The sequence below is a fragment of the Macaca thibetana genome, chromosome 5 (genome assembly GCF_024542745.1).
Source record: "Macaca thibetana thibetana isolate TM-01 chromosome 5, ASM2454274v1, whole genome shotgun sequence".
In the NCBI taxonomy this organism is placed as follows: domain Eukaryota; kingdom Metazoa; phylum Chordata; class Mammalia; order Primates; family Cercopithecidae; genus Macaca; species Macaca thibetana.
Genome location: NC_065582.1, coordinates 7657338 through 7669964, shown reverse-complemented (window position 1 = coordinate 7669964; position 12627 = coordinate 7657338). Strand labels below are relative to the sequence as shown.

The following is a 12627-nucleotide window of genomic DNA, read 5'->3' as shown; positions in this document are numbered from 1 at the left end:
AAGACATGGGTCCAGCTCATTCTTCATGCTAACCACAGTGTTCCACAGCGTGGGCACGCAACTTTTCCAGCCATTCTCTTTCTGGCAAACATTTGGGTTATTTAAAATTTTGCAACAATGTTGTAGTAAACAACTTGTTTAAATAAACGTTCTGTATAGTTAAGATGAGGTGATTTTATTTCTATGGGATGTAACTCCAAAGGTAAATTTTCTATGCTAAATAATATTTCTGATTTTAATAGAAAATTATTTTACATGGAATAAAAGCAGAATAAGAGAAGGCAAAGAAAAAATGATAGAATAAAATAATAATAAATTTATATAGCAGACTCCCAGAATCAGCTGCTTTTCAGGAGATGATTCTTGTTTGCCCTCTAACTTCCAGTACCAATCACCTATATCATAAGCCGTCATTGCAAACTCCAAGTCCCACGTAAAGTGTGGTATAAAAGAGAGGCAACAGATGATAGCAAGTCTTCACGAGGATGTGCAGAGTTAAAACCCTCATACACTGCTAGTGGGAATATAGAACGGTCGAGTCAGTGTGGAAAACAGTCTGGCAGTTCCTCAAAAGGTGAAACACAGAGTTACCATATGCCTCAGCAGTTCCTCTGCTAGGGATATGCTCAAGAGAAATGAAGACATATGTACACATGAAAACTTGTACAGGAATGTTCCTAGAAGCATTCTCATAATAGTCAAAAAAATAGAGATAACTCGGATGTCCATTAACTGATGAATGGATAAACGATGGTGTGTCCATACAGTGGAATATTATTCAGCCATAAAAAGGAATGGAGTACGGATGCATGCTATGACATGGAAGAGCTTTGAAAACGTTATTCTAAGTGAAAGAAGTCAGTCACACAAGACCACATACTGTGGATCTTCTTTATTTGAAATGTCCAGGATGGGAAGTAGATGAGTGGTTGCCTAAGGCTGGGGGTGGGAGGGTGAGGGGAAAATAGAAGGTAGCTGATAATTGGTATGAGATGTCTTTTTGGGGTGACAAAAATGTTCTACACTTGACTGTGCTCATAGTTACAGAACTCTGTGAATATACTGGCAATCATCGAAGTGTACACTTTAAGTGGGTGCATTTTGGTGTGTGTGAGTTATGTTTCAATAAAACTGTTTATTTTTTTAAAGGAGCAAATAAGCAAGAGACCGAGAGAGAAGGAGAGAAAGTCAAATCTAGACATTAGAGAAATCCAGACATTAGTGAGGAGAGAATGCCCTCCCCGTGGGGTGCTTTCGTCATCCCACGTGCCTCCGAGACTAGTCCCTCGGGTAGAATCTTCTTCTCATCCAAGAGATAGTAGATGTGTTGACCATTGGTGAACATCACTCTGATTGCGGCTTTGAAAAATCCCTCACTGCGCCGACTAGGCTATAGACACTGTGAAAAAAAGAACGAATAGCTAACCCATTTTCCCAATCCCCTTCGTTTATTAAAGGGGGGGCTGTGTCATGTGCCAACCTCATTTGAAGTGTCTGTCCTTATACCATCCTTTCTACTTTGTCAAATACCCTCACTCATTTTTAAAAATCTCAACCTAAGAAAAAATGATGCAACCCACCTAGGTTGTGTTTATTCAGTTTTCCTTCTCTAGATTTTCACATTTATGCCGTGCCATAAAACAAAAATGCCGAATATAATCCAAGCTAACCTTGCCTTTTAATCACAGTGAATTCCATCCTCAGGTATACTTTGTTCTTGCTACAATTTATTGTTTTGGTCCTGTTTCAAATTGTAATGGAAAACTCTTGTTGGCTGTGCTGACCAAGGTTCCCAAAATTCAACGTGCAGGAGAGAAATACCTATGTTGCCAGTTTTGGCCAAGCAGAATTAATATAAAGACTATAAAAGGCAAAGAAAGAAATTAAAGCAATGTTAGAACTACTGCAAAGAACCCGGCTTTTCCAATCTCAGGAAAACATGGAAAATGGGAATAAAGTATTGTTCCTTGAAACCAAAGCTGACTTTATGCAGGATTGCCCAGTGTTCAGCCTGATCCCAGGGACATCTCAGCTGCCTTGTGCTGCCTTTTCCCAGTTCTCTGCACTGTCATAAAACCCTCCCCACTACAAGCCCAGCCCAGCCCAGCCCAGCCCAGCCCAGCCCACCTGCCCTCCTCCACACCCCTTCTCCCAGTCAGGGAGCTCTCTTCTCTCCATCTTCCCTGCACTGGTCAAAGCTGCAGATGTTTTCCGTAAGCATAGCCTATCTTGCTAAACACTGCTAGATTGCAAGAAATAATCGAATAGACTAATTTATTCTAGTTTCAGATGAGATCTTTCCAGGAGTGTTTGCATTAAAATAAGGGATCCTAAAAATAAAATTTCTTAACCTTTGAGGAGAATTGACAACAAAAGAACTTGAAGCCCTGAGGGAGGTCTGGAGTAGGGATATTTTTGAATAAAGGCAATTACTTAAGTAGAACTCAGCTTTGGTGGTGGTGTCCCTATTTGAAAATGAGTTGAAAATGGTCCTCTCCCTACTCTCAAGCTGTACACTTCTCTGTGATTATTAATTATGTTTGTCAAGGTATTTATGTTTTAAGTGATTTTTTTCATTTAGCCCTTTTTTGTGTGTGAGTCACATTTACATAAACCATCTCCTAAACCAAGTCAGGACAGCCCTGAAAGATGACAAAATACGGTGTAAAGTGACTTAAACAGTGCTAGTGAGTGGCTTCCACCTGGGTCCATCTGAGGCCAAGTTTAGTTTTCTTTCCTGGGGGATACTAAAACAAACTTTGTCATTCAGCAAGGAACTCTAACAGGGAGTCCTGCTGTGGTGCTTGCGTTGTAGCTTCATTTCAGAAGCAGCCCTGGAGAATTTTGAATCATTGAAAGACATTGACTTCAGAGGGTCAGGTGTTTATGGAGTTTGGGATATATGTAGCAATTCATAGGGATGACGTGTTTTTAGTTGCAAAGTGAACTGGTCTGCACACCTGGGTAACAAAGAAACATTCCTGTTTTCTGCTTCCTTCACCTTATAGATTTTTTGCATCAAGACGGCAATAGTGTGAAAAGCCAGTCACTTGGAAATTGTTTCAAGCCACATTGTAGAGATTAGAAAGGGAGTTGTTACTGTCCTTTTATTGCTCTTTTCATTTCTGAATGTGGGCACCCATCAAAATAGAGGCAAAAAGCAAAGGATCTTACTTATTTTTCCCTGTTTAAAAATTATTTTGCATCCTTATTTTGAAAAATCAGCATGTTTGATGGCAGTATCTAGATGTTTTAGGGTCCTCCCCATATGTTACAAGTGACATGTAAGTAGCAGTGGGTAAGCTTTTCCACACAACTGCATTAGCTGCTCATGGGGACACTGACCTTGTTCAGATTTACTTGCATAAGTACAATCTGCAGTCATGATTTTAACATACTGACGATACTGTGTCTCATCTCAGTGAGCTGGCCCACTTTCTCACTGTTCAACGCGCAGGCCCTTTTTCCTTTTTTTCTCTTCTTTTACTTCTTCTTTTGACATACTTTTTGGTTCAGATACTTGTTCACATCTCTGTGATAAGCACACTTTGATTTGCAGCTAATTGTAGCCACCGATTTTCATTATGTATGAGTGTCATCGTCGGAATCCATTTGGAAGTCTGACCGAGATAAAGCTGATTCCAACTTCTGATATGACCACAGCAATAAAGCAATTAACCACACTAGTTACAATGTGCGGCGGCCTGGAGGGAGCTAATATCTTTACAACCCAATATTTACTACATTGTCCATTAGGTTTGATTTATTTCTGAGAAGATTCCACGTGTTATCATTTTATCACAAATAATTTATAAAACCCTCTTTCAAAAAATATAATGTATGTTTCTCATGTCAGCCTGTTAGCATTAAAATGTTCACAGATTTAAGAGGCAGAAGTAGGGAAATCAAAACTATGAGTAATATAAATGTTTAATATTCTTAAAAGGTTTGGTTATGAGATAGTAGCATTTAAATCAGTCTTTGTATGTTATTATTATTTACCTATATTTTGATTCTGATTGGCACCTAAATCTCACACTCTACCATGTCAACCAGAGACAAGAAATAGAAAAGCTTTAAGTATGCAGGACAAGCACACATTTTTCTCACTCTTCTCATCCATAGTAGTATAAGACATGTGAAATTTCCAGAATAAATACAGGATTGGAAAAGTCATTAATAACAGCAGTCATTTGAAAGTGTCACCTAATTTAAACACTTTTGCTTTAAGTTATTGCAGTGTCATGAGTTTTATTATGCTCAATTTATTAGTAAAGGCCTGCAGAGTTCACAGCCATTTATTTTTCAGGGAACTTGATTTTATCATTAATTTTTAAATACGTAATACTCCCACTTTATTTTTAGAGTGCACTTTATTTGCAAAGATTGGTTTACTCTGATCAATACAGATGTTTTCAGGTGTGTAGTAAAGCAGAAAGCCTAGAAAGTCAAAAATGTACAAAATATGCAGCAATTTTTTTAGACGTTATACTCCAAAATTTAATGTGTATACACAGGCTCCCCCCATACATACATACATATACATACATACATACATACATACATACATACAAACAAAATACTATGTGTTACATTGATTGCTAAGTCAAGGTTGGAAAATATAAGAAGAATGACCAAGCTCCTGTTTCTACTGTTTGAGTAACTTTTTCTTGAGGGGAAACTTTTCTCTTCCAAAGGAGTGACATCTGGGTGGGAAAATTTTATTGTTTGGGACTCGAGCCAGGACACGGAAAATAATTCGGACAATTTCTGTTGCCTCACAAGTGTACTAAACAAAATTCTATCAGTGCAATAATCCTTTCTCTGGGTTGAGTTCCCATGGTTGGGGCCACTTAACTTGCCCATCTCTCTGGAGGTACTTATGGGTTTAAAAAGTTGACAAAGGAGCTCTAAGTTGGGGCCCCGCCCTCCTCCCGTAATTGCACCCACTTGATCCTATGCCATGTGACGCTACTGTAAATGCCTAGTGCTGATCCCTGAAAAGCCTAAATGTTTGAGTGTTTATTTCTGAAAGACATTCTTAAAAAAAAAAGAAAAGAAACTAACACTGAACATATACTCACTAGCTGTTATCTCTTTTTCCCCCTAATTAGGACAGAATTTTACCCTAAGGCAGTTAGGAGTTTGTGAACCAGCAACTCGAAGAGGACTGGCATTTTGTGCGGAAATGGGGCTTCCCCACAGAGGTTACTCTATCAGTGCAGGGTCAGATGCTGATACTGAAAATGAAGCAGTGATGTCCCCAGAGCATGCCATGAGACTTTGGGGCAGGGGGGTCAAATCAGGCCGCAGCTCCTGCCTGTCAAGTCGGTCCAACTCAGCCCTCACCCTGACAGATACGGAGCACGAAAACAAGTCGGACAGTGAGAATGGTAAGTTTCCTTTTTTGCTTTATAATGTTGGCATTCAGTGCTTCTCTCTGTTTTGGTTGACTCCGGGGAGAGGGTGGATGTTTTTCTTTCTCTCCTCCTTCCTCCCATCCTTCTTTCTCTCTCTTTCTTGTCCATTTCTTTTTGTTTTAATGTAGTAGAACTCAAGAAATGTCCTTGAATAATGCATTTTTTCCTGGAAAAAAAAAATCAATATTTGACATCAGATTGTTCAATTAGGCAAGCAGCCTATGATGTTTTGGCTACAGTTTTGAAAACTGTTTACTCATCTACAGAAAAAAAAATAGCTTTGACTTCTCTTGGACCATGTCACCTGTTGTCTTCTGTGCATTGGCAAAGCACGTGTTGATAAAGTTTACCGCAGAGCCGTCTTGCAGTCAAAGATATCTTTGTAGGTTCCTCTTGAAGATATCTCAGAGAAGTCGCAGAATCAGAATGGATGAGTGAGCCTGCAGAATAGTTTATTAACAGGGCTCTAGTGATCGAAGAACAAATTTGATCATGCTTTAAACTTACTAGTTGATGACAGCAATTGAAATCTTGGTAAAGAGGGGGAGTGTGGCCTTTGACGTTCTTTGGGGACTGGATTACTGTGCAATTAAATCCACACACAAAAATTGGATTTTAGGATATCCAAATAGCAGCTTTATGTCTATTGTAAGAAAAAAAATGTCTTTATAAATTATTGGGACTTTTTTTCCTATTGCCAATGCAGGATAATTTATAAAAAGTTAATTTATATGCAATAATAAATTTTAAAGAAAACTTAATTTTTAGTCAGTGCTGCTTCTAGGAAGAACTGGGCATCAGCAGCCATGCACCAGACAAAAAATTCTCCTTCAGCTTTTAATATGAACAGTGCACTAGCTATTTCAGTCTAGTTATTAATGCTGTGCATACCCTATGCATCAAAAAGCAAAGAGAAAATTAAAATGGAAGAACTGCATGACATTTGAAAAGAAAAATGGTTGTTTTATCAATGATATTTCAGTTTTATTATTTATTGGGTGACTTTGTCAGCTTTGCTTTGGAATAGAAAAGTGGATCTATTGTTAGCTTTCAGTTTCAGCTAAGTCACAGTGTGAAGTAGCACCTAATGCTTATTAGTTATTTTCTTTCTATTCATGAAAAAAAGGTCTAATTTAAACCAATGCAATCAATTTTTTATCTTATGTAGAATCTTAGTGCATTAAACCAAAGTCAAGATCAAATAATAACTATATACTCAATGTCTTCATTTTGGAAGTTTCAGTTCTTGGTGGAGGCTGGCTTTATTCCAACTCAAAAGAAGAAACAAGGACAGTTATTTTGACAAAATGAGCCTTAGAATCAGGATGCCAACATTTTGCTCAGCTAATCCATTCACCTCAGTAAATCCTGTGTTTATATCCATTTTCATAGTGGATTCAGAAGTCACTAACCTTAAATACATATGGTTTGGAATCAATATTGCTTCCTGTCCAGCTGTACTTCACATAATACTCCTTGAGCAATGGGAGGTACAATGGTCATATTCAAAGGTAGCACCCAGCATTTAATTTTCTTAAAATACACAATAAAATTTGTGATGTTTTAGAAGACTAGAACGCAGCAGGATAATGTGATCAGTTCCGATTATCTGCATCATAGATCATCCATATCCATAGCTATCAACTATGTTTTAACATTGGGTCAGTTTGCCCTTTCCACCCAAAACTTCTATGGCATCTCTTCCTTTCTCTCTAATGACAAAGGTATCTTGTTATGGTATCTGTATTGGTAAAATATAAATTAATTTTATTATGTTTCAAATTACTGCTAAAAGGATCTCATGGTGAATTCCCAAACACATATAATTTTTTTTTCTTTTCAGAAAATATAAACTTTGTAACCTTTAGTTAACAATATATAATATCCAAATGTTAGGGAGAAGGGAAGGAAGACTTGTGAGTTTCTCATACCACTGCCCTCGCCATTTCTGTGGATTAATATTAACTAGAGGAGGAAATTGTTTCGCCAAGAATCTTCTAGACCTTGTTCTTAGAGTGATGTAAAGGCAAGAAAAGTTGCAGTCTTTAATTTCTCCAAGTAGTGGCTAGGAAGCAGAATGAAGAGAGACAGGGAGAGTGTCAAGGGCCTTGCCTTGAAATTCAGAACATTTGGCAGCATTTGTTGAGAGTAAACAGGTCAGCCAAGTTAAGAGTATAAAGTGTCAAAAGCAATGTTTGTTGAGTTGGGCAACATGATGACTTAAACTTGTGTTTACTCTTTTTCCAAAGGTTTGGTTGTGGTTGTAATTTTAAACAACGTTTTGATGGTCTAAGAATTCCCAATGAGAGCAGTTTAAAGAAAGAAACAAAAGAGGAAATAAAATAGATTATGTTGTCTTAATGAATACTGGCTATTGCATATATTTAAAACATATGTCCATAGGAACTTTTCAGATTAATTTATTTGTTCTGAAATTTTGGTGATTACTTAGAAGGAACAAGATTTCATTTAATGTAATTAATTACATTAAGATATGGGGAAGCATAATTTTCTGAAGTATTTAGCAGACCTTATAATTTTGAATTGTGGAATTAAACAATAGTATTGAGGATTTTTTTCCTGATATTAAAAAATTATGTGTCTTTCCCTTAAGCTGGGTTATAGTAAGAAGTGAAATTTGCAGTCATACACAGGTTCTTCTAACACCTTTATAAATAGTCGTCTCAAAACTAACTCACATTTTTACCTATTAATTCCTACTTTTACTCAAGTAATTCTAATATAAAGTTACAAAAATAATTCAATTCTACTATCTTCAGGCATTTTTAATTGCTCTAACTTAAAAAGCTATTGATTTTCTGGCTATATTTTCCTTTGACTCGTCAATCCTTTCCATTGTCTCTTTTATTCATTTTTATACTAGCTTGAGATGTGTTCTTGGAAGTTCTATTATATCACTAAAGGTTGAAAAGAGAAGGAGACGGGTGAAATAACTCACCGAAAGGAAACTAATTTAAGAACCAGATGCTGATGTGTTTTCATCTGGTTTAACATGAGAGCTTTCCTTGACTGTTTTCTTCATTTGAAATAACTATGAATGAGGCTGTTTTTCCTAGAAAAAAAAAAATGTTATTCAACATTGTAAAATTATGCAAGCAGAGTGCCTGATGTTCTAGCTACAACTTCAAAGAAGAATTTAGTCACTAAAAGGGATTAGATTCCATTTATTTATTGATAAAGAGGCCAACAGTTCAAGTTAAGAAGGCGCTAGAACTGCTGTGAGGCTAATGAAATTTTGATGGCCTGAGCATCCCCCAAGAGTAAGAGAACATTCGGACCGTGTCACACAGTTCTCTGTTAGCTGAGATTCAAAACAAGTGATAAGGTTTATTCTTTGGCAAAACTAACTTTTCACCAGCCATGGGGATCTGACGTTAAAAAGAATTTTGATAAAAAAAATTTTTTACAGCATATTGAGTTTCCTATGTAATTCCAAATATTAATCTTTTTCCAAATGAAGGATATGGGAGAAGCCCTTTCTTGGCACCCATTGATTGTTGTGGTGTCATTGTTGTAGTGGACTCTGCCATGCACCAAGGCAAGTTCTGGAGGGACAGTGATTTGGGATCACCTACTAACAGCAGTTTGAGTAAAAATGGTTGAAAGGTTATAAAATCAGTGTGATGGGGTACCCAGTCAAAGGTAGAATTCTCAGCGTGCTCTGTATTATTGTCGGCACTGGGGCTACAGGTGCGCGCCACCACGCCTGGCTAATTTTTGTATTTTTAGTAGAGACGGGGTTTCACCATGTTGTCCAGCATGGTCTCAATCTCTTGATCTCGTGATCCGCCCACCTCTGCCTCCCAAAGTGCTGGGATTACAGGCATGAGCCACCGCGCCTGGTGGTGTTAAAATACCCCTGACTGAAACCCCACCACCCAGCTTCGCAAGCGCTGTAATCTGACCTCAGTTCCAAAGACCTATCTAAATGTCAGAAACAAAGGTCTTTTTCTTTTTCTTTTTTTCCCAAAACATCAGTCTTTAAGCTTTAAAAATGTTTCCTTGGAGAGTAACTCAGAGTGTTAAGAGATGTGCAGAAAATCCGAAGAAGGGTAGGGTTGCTCCTGGTATCAAGGAAATAACCAGAAGTCATCAGGACAGTGAAGATATTTAGCAAAGAAATGTAAGTGGGAAAACATGTAATAAAGTTAGTTTTGTGATTAAGTAAATAAATAAAATGTTTGTGTGTGTATCACTTCCCAGAAGCAGCCAGGCATCTATTGTCCTTTGTCATCCAGCCAGTGTGGTGGTGTCACAGGTACCTGGATTCGGGAGGGTTCACATTCATTCATTCATCCCTTTCAAGGGTTACCCCCTGAATCACCTAGAGCGAGAGCTGTCAACTCTTGCAGGCCTTGTCTGCTCCTTCAGCTGCGTGCTGAGTTCCGGAGGGGCTGAGCTCTCCTGTTGGAGTCTAGTTCCTTCTTCCGCCGCCTCAGCCTGTTACCCCCTTGGAGAAAGATGACCTTTGATGTAAGGCAGGCCAGCAGGCATTGGCACTGCTCTTCCACCTCCTGGTGACTCAGGACCCCGAGAGCCTCCATTGAGGACGGTCTTTGCGAATGTGATGCCCGGAGGTGGGACTCCTGGTTTCGTATGGGCACTACCACCTCCCAGCTTTGAGACCTTGGGCAAGTTGCTCACCCTTCCGTGCCGCGGTTTCCACCTTGTAAAATAGGGATAACAGTAAACAGGGTATAGTCCTGTGAGGTCGGGGCTGTTCTGAGAATTAAATGAGCTCAGGTATGCCTGGCGCTTACAACAGTGCCTGACATCTGGTGAGTTCTGAATAAGTGTGTGCCCTTGTTATTATTTGTAAAAGGTGGAAAATTGTATCTGTTTTATGTGGCTATGAAGATTAAGTTAAATAATATCAAGTGCCTACCTACCTATTGTGACTATCTACCACAATAGATATCCCCTCCTCCTCTCCCCCACTCCTCCTTTCTCACCCCCTCACCCCACCCCAGGGCTGCATTCATCAAGTGTTTGAGCAAGATGGAGGAGAAGTAACAGTGTCTTCCAGAAAGGGCAGTGATCATTGGCGCAGTCTGGAATTTCTGTCGCCATTTATTGACTCTTATTTTTCTCCAAAACCCACATCCTTTTTAATTTACTGTAATTAAATGAATGTACATTGAATGGTGCTGATAATTAGTCTGATGGCTGTAGACTTCAAAGATTTTAGCATGCTCCTTACCCTCTTGGCCAAAGAAAATGTCAAAAGTAGTGTTTCCCTCAAAGGCATGTTACTTAGACAGCTGGTCAATTAAAAGGCAATTTAACTGATGCTCCTCAGTTCACACAACAAAATAAATCCTTCCAAGAAGACTTCGTTTCTCACCTAAGTTTGAGCAATGTACCTGTTGTAGGACCCCACTAATGCCACATTAATTGAGCATGATACTGAAGTATTATGGACTAATTTGGCTAATGAAAAAGGGTATAACATTAAAGTACAGTCTTTTTAAATGTAATAGATACTTGCTGTGCACAGCTGAAACACTTTTCAAGGAACCAATTTTACTTGTCCTTTGAAATAGTATTTTAAAAGTCTACTTTCTGTATGGAAAAATAAAGTCTAAAAGTTGTATTATTGTATTCTAATAGGAAAAAGGTGTACCCCTTAAACCAATTTGATAAATGACTGTAGTGATAGCGTTTCCATCAGTCTCTGAAGAGAGAACTTCAGCTATTTTGCAATCCTGATTTCCATGTCAGGCGGAATTCTGTTCTCTGGAAAGGAGGGCAGTGCCATTTCTTCTCTTCCTGAGCAACTGCAGGTAGGTGAGAGAGTGAGGAAATAGACGGACTTGTAGCACTTCCAGGGCTGATTAAATTCTAGGAGAGTTTGAGAGAAACAGCCACCTGTGTCATGTACTTGCGATCATTCTGGGACAACACAAATGCCACATCTCTCGTGGCTGTTTGGAGGAAGGGATACCTATCTTAGTTTTCTGACGATGATTTGAAGAGAGGTGTGCTTTTTCTCCTCACTAGCACAATTCCATTCCTTCAACTTTATCCAGGAACCTTTTTTGAACTAACTTGGGATGTTGATTGAAAGACGTAAAATGGAATTCTGTTGCTGTAAGAAACACATGGCATTTCAGTGTTATTCTAATTTTATGAGATTCTATTACACATACTAAACTGTAACTTGAATATGAATTTCACTGTGGGCCCTCTTCTGGCATGTAATGGTCAGTTCTGGCATGATCTCCTGTAATAAATTATATTTTATGTTTTATGTGCACTAGAATGTCAAAAATAACAAAAGTAATATGTCGGTGGGCTTACTAAATCAGGCTCAGAATTAAAGTGCTGCTTTGAAAAATGCTGTCAAATAGTTCCTAATATATAAAAATAATTACATTGCCTTGATAGATATACATTTACAATTTCAATAGTGACTTGTCATTCTTTGAGCAAAAGCTTTCATGTTTCATTTAAGGATGAAATAGATTGACTTCATGGGTATGTACAAATCACTTTTTAGTATAATAAGTTATGATTTAGCTGGCCGGGCACGGTGGCTCACACCTGTAATCCCAGCAGTTTGGGAGGCCAAGGCAGGGGAATCACATGGTCAGGAGTTCGAGACCAGCCTGGCCAACATGGTGAAACCCCGTCTCTACCAAAAATACAAAAATTAGCCTGGCATGGTAGCAGATGCCTGTAATCCCAGCTACTCAGGAGGCTGAGGCAGAGAATTGCTTGAACCTGGGAGGCGGAGGTTGCAGTGAGCCGAGATCACGCCACTGCACTCCAACCTGGGCAACAGAGTGAGACTCCATCTCAAAAAAAAAAAAAAAAGTTACAATTTAAATAAGATTCTAAAAAATTTAGTATTATGAAACTAGAACTGAAACAACTATAAAGTTCACTACTGTTGTTATTACAGGCTTAAGTATTTATATACATTCATATTTTTCTGTTCTAAGAGGATTTCCAGAAAGCGTGGCAGCTTGCTACTCTTCACATGGAAATTGCCATTTCTATTAAACTGAATTTGTGTTCTAAGTGTTTTTGTTAAAGTATACAGAATATATGCCATCTCTGTTTCAATTCTAAATGTTCTTTTAGTTGTAGAGTTGAAATTAAAGTGAAGCATGCTATGAATGTATCAAAACTGATGATGTATGCTATTTTGATTTTTGAATGTGTTTTTGATATCCTTGAAAAA

At 38.2% G+C, this 12627-nt stretch overlaps 1 protein-coding gene across 1 annotated transcript in view; it reads left to right on the top strand.

The window, feature by feature from the left end:
- TENM3 (teneurin transmembrane protein 3) overlaps window positions 1-12627 on the top strand; it is a 2279939-nt gene that overhangs the window by 1816296 nt on the left and 451016 nt on the right. Inside the window, exon 9 of the mRNA XM_050789940.1 lies at window positions 5115-5393. Within this exon, the coding sequence (XP_050645897.1) occupies window positions 5115-5393 (279 nt within the window). The remainder of the gene's footprint in view (window positions 1-5114; window positions 5394-12627) is intronic.